The 15,281-nt window shown below is 51.4% G+C and overlaps 1 protein-coding gene across 14 annotated transcripts in view; it reads right to left on the reverse strand.

The window, feature by feature from the left end:
* Nucleotides 1-15,281, reverse strand: part of LOC149873982 (phosphofurin acidic cluster sorting protein 2-like) — a 205,894-nt gene that overhangs the window by 12,144 nt on the left and 178,469 nt on the right. For 11 of the 14 annotated variants that reach the window (XR_016443193.1, XM_090054132.1, XM_090054125.1 and 8 more), the window contains exons 9-14: nt 11,359-11,510; nt 5,518-5,611; nt 4,920-4,991; nt 4,092-4,225; nt 3,333-3,465; nt 3,015-3,119 (exon numbers count right to left, since the gene is read on the reverse strand). Coding sequence is in view for 13 of the 14 variants with exons in the window: in XM_090054132.1 (XP_089910258.1) it covers nt 3,015-3,119; nt 3,333-3,465; nt 4,092-4,225; nt 4,920-4,991; nt 5,518-5,611; nt 11,359-11,510 (690 nt within the window). In the remaining variant the exon portion in view is untranslated. The remainder of the gene's footprint in view (nt 1-3,014; nt 3,120-3,332; nt 3,466-4,091; nt 4,226-4,919; nt 4,992-5,517; nt 5,612-11,358; nt 11,511-15,281) is intronic. The other 3 variants (XM_090054101.1, XM_090054087.1, XM_090054062.1) reach the window with 1 other exon arrangement.

The raw sequence follows: 15,281 nt of genomic DNA on the forward strand, positions 1-15,281 counted from the left end.
TTACTGTGGGGGTGCATTGATTTGCACCCCTACACCCCTTCCTTCCCCCCTCCCCTTTTACCACAACAGATTTACCAGGTTCATGCAGCTCTCCACACTGCCGGGCTGTGCCCCTTGCTGTCTGCATGGTGTGCTGCAGTTGCAGCTGTGCGCACATACAGACAGTTATCAGCCAAATTATCAGCCACTTCAGGCCCATTTCTAATATAGTCAAATTTCTTTATATTGGTGCCGATCTGATATCAGACTGATGTATTGGTACACTTCTAATAATTACAGTAACAAACACAACCTCCTGTATAACAAAGGCCTGAGAATTTCACCTGGCCACCCATGCACCAATACCAAGAATCTATGTTTGGCTGGGCCACGTCACCCAGAACAGCATTTAGCTTTGATCTGAAGACACCCGAAAATGAAAAAGCTACCACTTCCTTTGGTACCTTGTTCCAGGGGCAAGTCACCTTCATGGTGAAACAACTGGCCTTATTTCTCTGAATGTCTGGCACTAGCCTCCAAACACTGGTTCAGCTGTTCTCCCTTAGAGCAAAGAACCCCTGAGTGCCTGGTATTTCCTTCAGGCCCTCCAGACCCTTTAGTGTTGAACCAACCTTTATGGCAGGCGTGCTACAATTTAAGCCCCATACCCTCCCCAAGTGCCACTACAATCCCCTTGCCAAGCCCAATCTGTTGCTCTGCTTTCTGCCTTTTCCCCTACCTGTTGCAGTTTTCCCTGAAACCTTCCTAATCTGCCACAAGCCACACACAGAGGCTGCCCATTCCAGTTGTGTTGGCCATCCTGCCTTACTGCCTGGTACTTTACATATGCTAATCCAGCCTCCTCAGTTACCTTTTGGATAAGGTAAGCCAAGAACATCCAACTTCTGAGTGACTGGGGCCTACAGGACCTCTGCCACATGATGCACAGGCCACACATCCCTCAGGCCAGATGCCATGCCTCCCCCCATCACCCTGATGTTCCTGGCTGCAGGATCCCTTGCCCTTGGGACTGGAGGCAAGCAAAGGAAGCTGGAGGAGGCAGGGGAGCCCAGAGACTCTGGTGACAGCAGCAGCAAGAGCAGTGGGGGAAGCAGCACCTGGACCAGAAGCCCAAAGACCACACCACCAGTGTCGGTCCTGAGGTAAGTTTAGTCACTCACTGCAAAGCATTTTCTCCAGAGCTTCATTTTTCATGGCTTTTCTACATCCTCTATAATCTTTGTAAAATGTGGGCACCAGAACTGGATGCAGTATCCATCTCACCAGTGCTGCACAGTGACGTTTGGTAAATTCTCCTCCCTGCTCCTGCTCATGATTCCTCCTTATAGACATCCAGAGCTGACCTTAACTCTTTTTAACAGAACCCCACACTTAGTGCTTGCTTGTCTACTAGGAACCCTAAATACATTTTAGAAACTGATTTCTGACTGGAGGGGTGGCCTAAATTCCTTGTTTCTAGATGTCCAGCCTTGAATTTGGGCTGCATTAAAATGTTTCCATCTGAATGGGCCCCCCCATCAAGTGAACCAGATTGTTCTGTATGGCTCCTCTGTCCCTCATCATTAGTTACCACTTCACCAATCATTGTGTCATCCACAAATATTCCCAGTAGTATTGCGGTTGGCCCAATAAAAGATATCACCCTAACAAATCCTTGCCTCTCACATAATTCCTGAACTATCATGGTTACATCACTGTAATGCTACCTTTACTTCCAGGTCACTGATGAAAGCATTAAATAGTATCTCACCTACTACTGAAATCCTCTAGTCAGTAATGTTTCTCCCTCGATGGAGCAGACTTCTTTCAATTCGGTCCACTAATTAGCTTATCTCTGGAAATGGACTCTATTGTTATTCTGTACCTAGGTTGGCAATATACAGCCCATGAGCCAGATCTGCCCTGTGAAACCAATGGATCTGGCCTACAGAGTCCCAGGACTTTGCCTATGCTCATGTCAGGTCTAAACAGCCAGGACTGGACCAGGGCCAGGCAACTTCCAGCTGCGCCCTTGCAGCAGTTGCTCCTTTCTGCTTGCCCTCTAGCCTCCCCACAGTCGGGGCACACAGGCAACTTCCAACTGGTGGGGAGCTACATTGGGCCTGGGCAGCTGGAAGTTTTATCCATGTTGTTGCTGCTTCTTCTTCCCCACGTCCTCTCAGCTGTAGGGCAGAGAGAGTAGGAGTGTGAATGTGGCTTCCAGCTGTCTGGCCCTGGTGCAGCTCCACACCGGCTAGAACCTGCACCTACACCCCAGCCGGGGAGCTGGGGGCTGGGATAAGCAGCAGTGGCATGGGTGCAGCTCCTAGCTGCCTGGCCCCAGGGTGGGCACAGGGAAAGTCCTATGCTGCTGTCATGCCACAGAAGCCACCTAGCTTGTATAGGACCAGACCCAGGTTGTTCCAGCCAGTGTTTTAAAAGGTTTCTGGATGCTGTTCTGTATGGTTAAAGGTTGTAATATTTTAATCAAAATAGTATGTGGTACTGAGTCAAATGCCTTACAAAAGTCTAAAAATATTTTATCCCCGCAGTCAGTAAAACCCAGTGACTGAGAAAAATCATTTTCCCATCCTTGAATTCTTAATCAGCTGAATTTCCAACCAGCTTTACAGTTACTCTGACCATGGCTGATGCCAGGCCATGTGACCTATAGCTCTCCTGGGCACCTCACTTCCCTTTGGGAATGGTGGCACCATGCCAGCTCTGTTCAAGCCTCCTGGAACCTCCCCCATGTTCTAGGGTTTGCTAAAAATGTAAATCAATGAGCAGATGATCCTCAGCCAGCTCTTGTAGACTGCAAGTTATCCAGAATGGCAGATTCAAAGCTTCTGCTGAGTAGATGCTCCTAATGGATGGGGAAGCCCCTAATACAGTAACAGCATTTTGCATCCTAAGGCAAACAGCAAGGATATACAGACTGCCCACTTCCACCCTTTCTACATCACTGGGACCAGACATATCTTCTCTTGCACCTGACAAACACAGCCCATTTCACAGGCTTCCCTTGTCCTCACCTGTCCTTGCCATTCAGCAGCATTCACCAGGATGATGCTCTCAGGAAGATGCTCATCTGAGACCAAGATCTGGTTCAGCTGATCATAAACTGACTTCCGGGGTGCCTGCAGCAGTGCAATGAGGCAGGGTTAAGCTCTACACAGCTCCCCTTATTCTCCCAAGCAAGGCCAGGCTCTCTCATACACTGTGGCCTCTCTTTTCACCTCTTGCCACACCACCCCCTACCAAGCTCCTCTGTCCTGAGGAAAGGCACCTCCCAGGAGGAACAAGTCCCTCTCCTGCTGGGCAGTCCCTCCTAAGTCCTACTGCAGCTTAACCTGAGTGTTGAGCCGGGAGTCTGGGGAGCTCTCGCTGTCTAGGCTGCTGGCACGGTCGCTCTGGGCCTTCGAGTTCTGCCGGTCTTTCATGGAGGTGCTGCGGGGCCGCCACAGCTGCTTGCTCTCAGCCTTGCTGTGAAGCAAGAAACCGCAAAAGGTTCTGCTGTGGTAGTCACCCCCTTCCCTGCACCCATGCCAAGACTGCAGACTGGGGCAGCACATATTACCCAGAACCATCTTGAGTGGGCACACAGGAACTGCCAGTTGCAGGTGCCATTTCCCAAGACAGGATGTGAGCAAGACCCCCAGGACTGGGCTGGCTGCACCCAGGGGCAGGCAAGGGACACGTTATTCCTTGAGATTAAAGGTTTGCTAGGGGAGGAAGCATATCATAAAGGCTTCTTGCAAATCCCAGCACCTCCTCAAAAGGGACAAGGAATTAGGAGGCTGTTTCTTGACAAAGAACCACCACTGCCTATTAGCTGAGGACAGATGGATATTGCTAGCCTGTGTTGCCTGACACTGGCCCTGTCCCCAGCTCAGGAGGAACAGAGGCAGGTGAAGGTGCAGAGTTGCCAGAAGCACCTTTCCAACTTGGTTGTAGACCTGTATGTCCCCTGGTCCCAGTTGTGGTTCTGCCTTCAGCACTCTGGTTCCCAAGGAAACAAACTAGTGACCTTCACCAGCTCTCCCATACAGGCCCAGGCTCTGTGCAGCCATCTCAGCAGGCAGGGAAGGACTACAGCAGACCTGCTTTACCTGGGTGACACGGCGCTTGGAAGTTCAGGCTTGCTCGTGTTGCCCAGTTGGGCTAGTCTGTCCACACTGCTCTCCTTTGCAGAGGCCTCTGTTGGGCCTGGCCGAGGGGAGGACTCTTCTGCTTCTAGCTCCTGCTGACAGCAAAAAGAATGTCACTCACTGCAGCAGTAGGAGTCACTGGGACATGACACAGGGCATTGTGGAGGTCACAGGCCGTCTCTGTTAGCACCAAGACTACGCCCTAGCAAAGGCCTCCCCAAGATATGCTTGCTTCCCCCAGCACCTGAGCGCCCCCCTTACATGCGCCTACATATGAGCTTACATGGCCCCATCACCACAGGATCTGAAGTTTCCAAACATCAATGCATGTACCCTTCACATGCTGTATGGCATGGCAGAGCTACTGCGTAGCTGAGACCTCAGACAAACTCACCCTAAATAACTCTCCAAATGTCAGAGAGAGAGAGTCAAGGGAGAATCAAGGGAGAGCTGGGACTGGAATCCCAACCCCTATACCTGGGCTTGTGTCATGAGCTATCCTAATACTCAGCTCCCACTCCCACCTGTTCCAGCTTCACATCAGTTTCTTGTTCTCAGAACCCATCCAAGCTGGCAGTATTTTCTCCTTCCCTTAGTAAGGTCAGAGACATGGAGCCACATAAGCTGGCTCACTCTCTCGGTTTGGAGGCAGTGTAGAGGATAAGATACTGTGAGGCTGGGCATGCTGGATGTGTACCAGAGAAACAAGCTGGTCAGGCAAGCACTGCTAGAGGGACCCCATCAGCTCCTGAGGCCTGGGTGAAAAGGCCTGAACCACTACATACTTACCCCAGTAGAGACCTCTGTGCCAACCTCCTCCAGGGCCCGTGAGGCTCCAACTTTCCACTTGTCCACTTCTCCCTGGGGAAACATGGGAGGGGGACATCAATCGAGAACCAAGCATTCCAGTATGGTACCATGGAAGCCTGGTCTCCAGCCTGGCGTCTGCTCCCCAGCCAAGAGCAGTGTATGCCATGTCCCCAGCTACTTCAGGAGACACATGCAGGTGTGGGGGAGCCTGCCCTAAGACAGTATACCAAGCTGCTCTCCCTCACATCTCTTTGGCACCTGCTCAAAGTGCTAGCATAGGATGGTTTTTCCCATGCTGCCATGCGGGCAGGAGTCCTCCCATGATCCCGTCAAGACCACCCACACCCAGCCTGCCTGCATTGGGAAAGGAAGCTGCTCATGCCAAGGGAAAGAGAGAAAGGAGAAGGAAACAGAGCTTGGAGCATCTCCCAACAAATCACAGAGATGCTTCTGCGGGAGGTCTGGTATCGGGGGCAGGTCTCAGGCAGGCAGTTTGTGGGCCTGGTGTGACTGAAGCCCCTAACAGGAGGGGAGAAGAAAGGGTGGTAGCGCTGGTGGCGGTGGTGGAGTAACTCACAGGGCTGCCAGATTCTCGCTCCTGCCCTTTCTGGCCGTGCAGACTTCCGATCTCACTCTGGGAACCAGAGTGAGAGACTCCCTCAAAGAAACGCCTGCATAAGAAACAGACAGACGGACAGACAGACCAAGAGAAAGCATGAGGAGAAATAAGAAAGAAATGAAGTCACCATGTTCCCAGCTGGCCCCCTTCAGCCTAACCTCAGTGCATAGCATCACAGGCAGGCCTCTCACCAACACAGCCCCAGGGAGGAAGAAGGGGATGGAAGGAGGAAGTCAGAAGGTCTACACCCCAGAAAGCAGAGCCTCCCCCATGATAGCTGCTGCATTGTCCCTGGGATGGGGAAACTCCCTCAGGTGTACTAGGAGATCTGGGACTTGGGGGTCAGTTCCTCTCCCACTGCAACAGGAGAGCTCCTGGCAAGTGGAGACCTATCTGTCCTCAGCAAACCAAACCACCTAGGTCATCACCCAAGACACAAACCAACAACCTATGGGGAGCATTAAACTGAACCATGTCTGGAGCAGGGATCCCAGCTCAGCCCATGTGGTGAGGAAGGGGCTCCAAATACATCTTGGAAGTAGACTGGAGGCCAGGAGCTAAAGGAAGGGGGTAGGCTCTCTGCAGGGAAGGAGGGAGGCTGGTACAAGGAGCATGTGCACGAAGCACTCTTCCCCTCCCTCCTCATTTTTTGGCATGGTATAAAGGAGCCCACTGTAGGCTGACAAAGCTTCACATCTCCCTGGGTTTGTGTCACTTTGTTCCAGCCTGTACACAGCTTGCTGGGACTTACTGTTTCCTCTAGCTGACCCACACAGATACCTTTTCCCCCCTGGTTCTAGGATGCGCTGGGGATTAGTAATGGGGAACTATCCAAAGGAACTGGGAGCTGGCAGCAGGGAGCTGGCACAATTACCCAGATGTGTGCTCAGAGAGCACAGGGGGTGTTCAGCAGCTCAGCATTCAATGAGCTAATGAAGAGGAGGCAGCAATGGACCATGGAGCATGTTGGCTACCAGGAGGTCAGCAGGCAATCAATACCCTTCTGGTCTCTAGGCTGGTGCAGGAGCCTGGGTAAACCAGAGCAATGACTCCATACCCCCCATACAGAGCACAGGTGTCAGGTGCACCAGGGACCTGGAGCCTGGGAGGGCTGCTCAGACAAGGCCTTCAAGCTTAAAATCCCAGAGTACCTTGGTACTTCCTGTCACTGGAGTTCTCTGAACTGAGCTCCTTTCTGACCCTGGACTCCAAGATAAAAGAACCTCCCCAGGGTTATATTATGTCATGGTGGTAAAGATGTCAGGGCCTGATCTGTATCAGCACTCCTGTCATTGCTGTCAGCAGAAGCATGACCTACAATGTGCAGTGGAGATGGGGCTTATGCAGTTGCCTTGCAAACATCAACAAGAGGGAACAGGCCAGTCAGCAGGGTGTTGGGGGAGGGAGCACAGACCAGCCAAGCTCACAGGTGTTCAGAGGCTTTTTCTCAAGTGCCACCAAGCTTCTCAATTTGGCCAGGGAAAAGTCAAGTCAGAAGAATCCCAGCAGGTTCCTATCCTATCCATTCTCTACTAATGAAACCACCCACTCTCTTATGTAAATCAGTTGGTAAGTTTGAGGCTGGGTGCCAGAGGGTTGAGCTTCAGGCTCTGAATTCTCTGAATGCTGGAACCTGTAAGGAAAGAGGGGTAGGGGACAGATCAGATTGGACAGGCTCTGCAGAAATACTCTTCTCCTTGGCATCCATTCTCTGCCACTGTGAGAGACAGGATATTGGGCCTGTAGTCTGACCCTGTGTGACATTTCTTGTATTCTTAGGCTAAGAGGCTAAGATTTTCTAGGCCACCTATTCTTCCTCTCAATAATACTCTGTGCAGTTCTGGCCCCTCTCCCCACTGACTGAGGGGCAATCAGAGATGGGAGTCCTGGAGAGTCTTCCATGTGGAGCACTTCAGACCCTGAAGCCCAACACGGAGATGTAACAGAGGTATAAAGAAGAGTGATGGACCCGGATATCCCCATCTACCACCTCTCAGCAGACAGGGAAAAGGGTAGTCACTGTTATCAAGAAGAAACTAACTGAAATGGATACAAGGAAATCCTTCCCCAAGTAAAGCACAAGTAACCTATGGCCCTCGCTGCTGCACGGCATCCTTGAGGGCAAGAGTATGACGGTGTTCAGCAAAGGACTGACTAGAGGTTTTATATGCAAAAGGACATCCACAGTGGTTGTTGTGGTTTTCCTTCTAATTCGAGGATGACCATGACATCACTGGTTGGCTTCATTTCTGTGAACACATGAACGGCTGACCAGGCCAATTTGTGGTTTGAACTGTCTATGGCACACTAAACAAGAGACTGACTTTTATTAGTAGACGTTTTGGATAGGGAATCCAGAAAAAAGATGACAAAGCTGAGATGGAAATACAAAGCGCCCGAGCGAGGGACTAACAATCGAGGGATGCGGGAGAGGAGGGGAATGTGACTAGGTTACAAGCAATACAATGTTAGCCAACTAAGCCTGGGGGGTGGGGGGATGTGGGAAGGGGAGGGGGGAGGTTCGCGACGCTGAGAGAGAAAGGAGATAGATACACACAAACCCATTACAGTGGTCCGCAATGTTGGAGGAAGTGGCTTGAAGAAAGCGTCTCAGTCCATAAAGTCCGATCGTGGGGGTCCTCTTCTGGTGGGGTGGGGTCGTCCGTGGCGGAGAAATCCTCTCAATGCGAAGCAAAGCAGGGGGCCGGTTCAGGCGACGGTGTCCTCCAGGTCCGGTCCGGCAGCGGCTCGTCTGGAGGGGCCGGTGTACTGTCGGTGGCCTGTGATGTGCTCCATGTAGATGTTACGGGGCCAGCGGATGGTGTCAGACACCATGAGGCAGAGCATCAGCTTGGCGTAGTGGTGGGAAACGCGGCAGGTGCAGAGGATGCTCTCGTTGCTGGGGTCCCAGGCTCTGAGCATCCCCACGATGAGCGTGTCCACCGTCATGTCATAGCCGCGGCCCCTCAGGGTGTCGGCCAGCGGGGCGTACTTTTCCCACTTGTGAGCCCGGGCGTCAGTGAAGGCTTGGCGCTGGTTCTCGAAGGGCATGGTGACGTCCACGATCACGATCTTCTTGGCCTCGTGGTCCGTGATGACAATGTCGGGGTGCAGCTGGCTCTCGCAGCCCGGGACAGTGCAGTTCACGGAGATACTACTTTGGTTGCTTGATCAACAGTGGCCATGCTGTTGTTGCAAGATTTATGCTGTTTGTCTTTCTGCTCTACCTCAGCAGTTCTTCTCCGTTCATAGATGGTAGCTCCAGTATGGATGAGGCTTCATCAGGTGAAACCATCCTGAGCAAGATCTTCCCAAGACTTCAGGTCAATCTTGAAATGTTTTAACAATGGGAGTCCTGGCATGGCATGGGCGACTGGTATCTCGAGTTGGGGGGGGCATGTGCCCCCCCCCCCCCCCCCGACACCAGTCAGTGACCAGAAGCTGGGGGGAATGTTCAGGTCTGAACATTTCCTCAGCTCCTGGTATGATTCCCCAGTTAGATTTGCCTGAGAGCTGGGGTGGCTCCACGCATCAGCTGGAGCCCGGCAGTGCTCAGCCTCAGCAGCGCCAGCTCCCAGACAGCACGCAGTACCCTGCCAAGCCATGCTGCACCCGTGCCATGAGGCAGCTGACACGCAGGTGCCAGGTGCAGGGTGGGGGGGAAAATTTGTAAGATTTGTTAGCTTGCTGACTAGTGGTGTTTTGATGGGAAACCCAACACCAGCTTCCCATCGCTCTTAACTATTGCCACTCCAGAAGGTGTAGTCAGCTCCTTTTTCAGTTAGTTGTCCTTCTTCAGCTATGCAAGTTTCACTCAGGGCTGCTATCTGAATGTTGAATCCAGCCACTTCTCTACCAACTATAGCTGTTCCCCTCTCTGGTCTATTTGCTGTTATACAGTTCATTAGTGTATGTACATTTCAAGCACTGATGGTGCGTGGTATCACCTTTGTCTTTTTGTGTGGTTTTTGACTGCTATAGTAGGATCCCCATCAGCTGCAGTATACTGACCAGGGTTCAGGTGAAGCAGACAATGTTTAGGGTACCTTTTCTGGCCCCTTCCTCATGCTATGGAAGTGAGCAGCGTCATCCTAAATAGGGCTGCTCATGCACCTAGGGGACTACTGAGTTCCACTGCTGCTTCGGTCCAGTGAAAAGAAACTCTATGCCCTGAGCCGCTTGTGTGCAGGTCTGCAGCTATAGCTCCCAGTGTATCCGCACCTGCTGCTCTGATGCTAGCGCATCACCACAGGACTTGAGTGCATCTATGGGAGGATACAGTGATGTCATGACTTGCGTGTGAGTTGGATTCAAGTGACGGAAACTTGCACAGAGTCACCCTCACTCTCTCATCCAGGCCTGTCTGAATCCAGTAGGACAACACTCAAAATGTCTGGAGACATGTCTGGATGCAATGGATAGCCATTAGGTCCTGCAGTACCTGAACTCATGCCCTACACTGTCCACACAGCTCTTGCCATCTGCTTTCACAGCCAGGGGGCTGAGTATATCTGCTTGGCCACCACATCCATCACAGAGGACTTTCCAGAGGGAGCCAGGTGTAGCTGGCTGGTCCTGGGTACAACAGGAAAATGCATCCTACTGGGGCTTAGGGTCATTGTGGTGGGACTGCTCTTAGAAAAGCAACTCCTAGAAAGTGCCACCAGGGCCAAACCCCAGGGAAGGGTGAGTTTGGGGTGCCCTAAACCCTAGCCCCTACTACCTTATGGGTTACCCCTTGGTGGAGAAAGGCTAGAGGGGCTGACCCCAAAATAATAGTAAGGGCAGGGCATTCACAGTTATAGCAGCATTCAAATGCATAATGTAAGGCACCAATCCTCTCACGCCCTGTAAATAAAACAGCCTTCCATGTAGTGGCTAGAAAGAAAATTTTCCTTTTAAGCAAGTTATCCAAAGCTGTCTGTAACTGAGAATCCTTCTTTTTTCTCAGAGGCATCTGGTACAGCCTGACAGGATATGGAATCACTCTACATAGGGACTTCCCTGCTTTGGCCCAGACACAGTTCTTACCTTTTAGTGCACATGTCATTGGACAGAGAGAGGCAGCAGGTGTTTATCACTGAATGATGCCTAAATCAGCACAGCACTTGAATGCTTCCTGTGGGCTGAAGTCTCTTGCCACAAAGGGAAACTCAGCACCTGGGTAAAACCAGGCTTGTTTGCACATACCCTGGCACAGAACTCCATGGGCAACCAGCAGTTGCTGGTGAATGAGCTGGAATGTCATGAGACACCAGGGCTTCTTTTTCTCAGAGAACAGATGGACAATATCCATCCCATATGGCACCCTCTCTAACCCAAAAAGCAGGGAGCTGCATCAATCATGTCTGACTTCAGCTCTCAGCTGGGTCCCATTGAGATGTGAGATTAACTCTTCAAGGCAATGTGGTTGCTAGCTAGATGCTTTGCTGCTGCAGCTGTTACATAATTCTCCTTATCAGCTGTCAGATCCAAGGTCAACTTCATACTAGCAGCATCTGTGGCTAAGCAGCATCTGCAGGTGAGGCTTCCTTTTCAAGTAAATGGTTCAAAGTGGAAGATAAGTCGTTGGAGACAAGGTCTTTCTCACTCAATGCTGTCATTGTGTCTGGTGGAATTATGGAAGGAGAAAAAGGGATCAAGACACCTGGTGCAGAAGCCTGAGGAGCAGGGGCAAAGCTCTGAGGACTAGCTCAAGCAGGGACTGCCAGCTGTCCCTGGCTTTAGCTCCACAAGTAACCCCTTGTCCTACAGTGTCTCCAGGCCTGCAGGCGGCTATGAGCCTTGGTCAGCTCTTACCTAAGGGTGGGCTTGGGTGTGCTGTGCACACTCTCATTATCTTCAATCTCTGGGCCACTGTCGCTGTTGTTGCATTCCTCCAAGCTGTCATAAAGAAGACCCAGGTCCTCCTCCACGTCCTGGGTTTGATCCACTGGGTCAGAATCCAGTACCTGCAGAACCAAAGCCAAAGGTGACATGACTACAAGAGTGCATGTGTGCTCCATTTGGTACCAGGTGCTTTCTGGAGAGGATGACCTCACTACAGTTTTAGTGAGGAATGAAAAAGCAGTGCCCAGCTCCTAATCTGAGGGGTTCCAATTTTGGGACAGCTGTGATAAATCCAGTCCCCTTTCCAAACTTCCCTTGGATACTCATGCTCCTCTACAGACTTTGTGTTGCCTGTTGCTGTCCGTTTTAGGATTCCAGATGCATTCTGGAATCCAGATTATCACAAAATGTGGGCCTACCTGCAATGCTGGGAGAAGACTAGCAAGTAGCCACTGGGAGAGCTGCTCTAGGAGCAGCACCAGCTTCTTCAAGCAACACTCAGCAGTGAAGACTTGACTCCTTTCCTCTGAAAACTGTTACTCTGAGTCTCCCAGACCCAAGCATGAAATGCCAAATCCAGCTCTTAGCAGGGATGGCAGGTGTTCCCATCATGCCCAGTGGTGGCTGTAAAGCCACAGTCAGAAGAGGCTTAATATCCCCTCCATCTGACGAGACTAGCCAACTTTTTTCAAGGAAAAGACACAAAATGTAAACCTAAGGCCCCGCCCTGCTCAAGTCAATTAAATCACCAAACAGACATCTATATCTCTTCCACGCAGGACTAACTTTCAGACTAAATAATGCAAGGAGCTCCGCCCACAACTTTCACTAAAATGCCTACTGTAAGCCCTGAGGAAACATGGGAAAAGTCTGGAACTCTCATTCTTAGAGAGCTCCAAAATTCACTGGACACTTTGTGCCAGCACAGAAACTCCAAGGACTAGCCAACATTTGCTTCCCACCCAGTGGCTCGAACCTGCTAGGAAAATCTTTTCAGAGGCCACTTGTAATCTGGAGAAGAGCAGTACATACAATGCTAACAACATCTGCAAGTATTTTAATATAGGTTTCAAAACAAAAAAATAAAGTTCTGGCATGTTTTCATGTGGCACTCCATTAAATCTGCGCTCAAAACCTTTGGCACAGCACTACAGAAGAGCACCACATAAACTAGGTCTATTAGTGGGTAGGTCTATTAAACTAGGTCTATTAGTGGGCCACCCCAGAGAGAATGTGTAATAAATTGAGGCTGTAGATTGCATATACAGCAACCACCCCATTTCATAGACAGCATTGTGCACACACAGCTACAGCTCTTTCCTACAGGGAGGTAGGGCTGATACTTGGATGAGCCAACTAAGATCTCTGTTCCATTCCCTGCTCTGCCAGGAATGAGCTTGTCCATCTCCTGTCAGCTCTTCTGTAAAATAAGGGGTTGGCTCTTGCTTCTAAAGCAGTGGTTTTCAACCTTTGGTCCACTGACCCCTGGGAGTCCACAGGCTATGTCTAAGGGGTCCATGAAAGATGACTATGGTCAATGAAAAGTATGTAAATACCCACACCACTTACAATTTAAAGGGGTCTGCAGCTCCATTCAATTTTTTTTAGGTGTCCGCAAATGAAAAGTTAAAAACCACTGTTTTAGAGATGAAGATGTACTCAGAAATGAGGCTTGTGAAGTGGACAGTATTATTAACTGCAGAGAGTTAACAGAAGTGAATCATTCCCATTACCTTGACTGCCACATTCCTGTACCTTTACCCTAGGGTTAGGCCAAAGGATTTTTTCAGGAGTAGCAAGCAAAAGACTGAAAGATGCTTCCTAGCACCTCTGCAGTTTCTCTGTTCTGTCCTGACAATAGAGACAGTTTGGCCTGGGCAGTGTAGCTGCCTCTGGAGCCTCCTGGGCTAAGAAGCATGCTCTGTGAGACTGGAATGTCAGGTTGTTGGTGCCTGGGCTGTGCGCCTGGACTGCAGCATGTTGAGCTGGGTAACGGCAGCCAAGCTGACAGGGGGCCTGGAGGGGCAGCCTGACAGCCTGGGGCTGCTCTGATTGGGCTCAATGTGCCGCGGTGGGGCTGGCTGGCGCATGAGGGTGCTTCAACGTGGGGCTAGTCAGCAGGCAGCCACTGCACTGAAGCACCCTCATGCCTCAGCCAGCCAGGTCAGCATCTACACCAGGGGTCGGCAATATTTGCGGGCAGAGTGCTGAAAACACCCACAACTTCTGGTCTGAATGCTCACGTAGGTTCTTAGGCAGAGCGCAGGACCACCATCTAACCCAGGAGGTGCACAGCCCTACCAGGGGAGATGCCTTGTTAGACCTAGTGCTTGCCATGGGTGATGACCTGGTGAGGGGGCTGCGGGTGCTCGACCACCTGGGCGACAGCGATCATCGTCTGCTGGAATTCACCATCCAGCACAAGGTGGCAAAGGCCTGCAGTAAGGCAGCGGCCCTAGATTTTAGGAGGGCAAACTTCAGTGAGCTAAGGAGGATAGTTGGAGAAGTGCTGAGGTCCCGGAGCGGGGGGAGCCAGGTGTCCAAGGAGAGTGGTCGCTCCTTAAGGAGACAATCCTCCAAGCCCAAAGGAAGGTAATCCCAACCAGGATCAAAGGGAGCAGGAGAGCACACAAGCCTCCATGGCTCACCAAAAGCATCCGGGAATGTCTCCTTGCTAAAAAGGAGGCTTACACCCAATGGAAAGAAGGGGTCATCGCCAGGGAGGACTATTCTGCAATTGCTCGGGGAGGTAGGGGGGTAGTTAGGAAGGCCAAGGCAGAGATGGAACTGGGACTAGCTTCCCAGATTAAGGACAATAAGAAGTCCTTTTTTAAATACATAGGGGGTAAAAAGAAGGTTCCGGGTAACGTGGGGCTCTTGTAGGACGCATTGGGATATTTGGTCGTCACACCAGACGGCAAAGTTAACGTTTAACGATTTCTTTGCCTCCATCTTCCTAAGTAGGGACCAGAACAGCCACCTCCCTGCTGGGCCCCCCTCGGGCCCTGGGGGAGGCACACCTGGGCCAAGGGTTAGCGAGGATTTAGTTAGGGAGCTTCTGGAGGGGCTGGACGTATTCAAGTCAGCCGGTCCGGATGATCTCCACCCTAGAGTTCTAAAGGAACTGGCCGAGGTCATTGCAAGTCCCCTGGCACGGCATTACGAGCACTCGTGGTGCTCAGGAGTGGTGCCGGAGGACTGGAAGAGGGCCAACCTGGTTCCCATCTTCAAAAAAGGCAGGGAGGAGGACCCGGGAAACTATAGGCCGGTTAGTCTTACCTCAATCCTAGGCAGGCTGTTCGAGAAAATTATGCTGGCACACATCCGTGAGGGGCCAGCAGGGGACTGCATGCTTAGGGGCAACCAACACGGGTTCATCAGTGGCAGGTCCTGTCAGACCAACCTGGTGGCCTTTTACGATCAGATCACCAGATCATTAGATGCAGGGGTAGCAGTGGATATAGTCTTCCTGGACTTCCGGAAGGCTTTCGACACTGTCTCTCACCCCGTTCTTATTAAGAAACTGGGGGGCTGTGGTGTAGACACCCACACAGTCAAATGGGTCGCCAACTGGCTGGAGGGCTGCACCCAGAGGGTGGTGGTGGATGGGTCCTTCTCAACCTGGAAGGACGTGGGCAGTGGGGTCCCCCAGGGCTCGGTCCTCGGGCCTGCGCTGTTCAACATCTTCATCAGTGATTTGGACGAGGGAGTAAAAAGCACCCTGTTCAAATTTGCTGATGACGCTAAGATGTGGGGGGACGTGGACACACTGGAAGGATGCAACAGGCTACAATCAGACCTAGACAGGTTACAGGGGTGGGCGGACGAGAATAGGATGGGTTTCAACACAAACAAGTGCAAGGTGATGCACCTGGGGAGGAACAACCGGCACC

This window comes from Crocodylus siamensis, chromosome 1, assembly GCF_052110815.1.
Source record: "Crocodylus siamensis isolate JL-2025a chromosome 1, ASM5211081v1, whole genome shotgun sequence".
Classification (NCBI taxonomy): domain Eukaryota; kingdom Metazoa; phylum Chordata; order Crocodylia; family Crocodylidae; genus Crocodylus; species Crocodylus siamensis.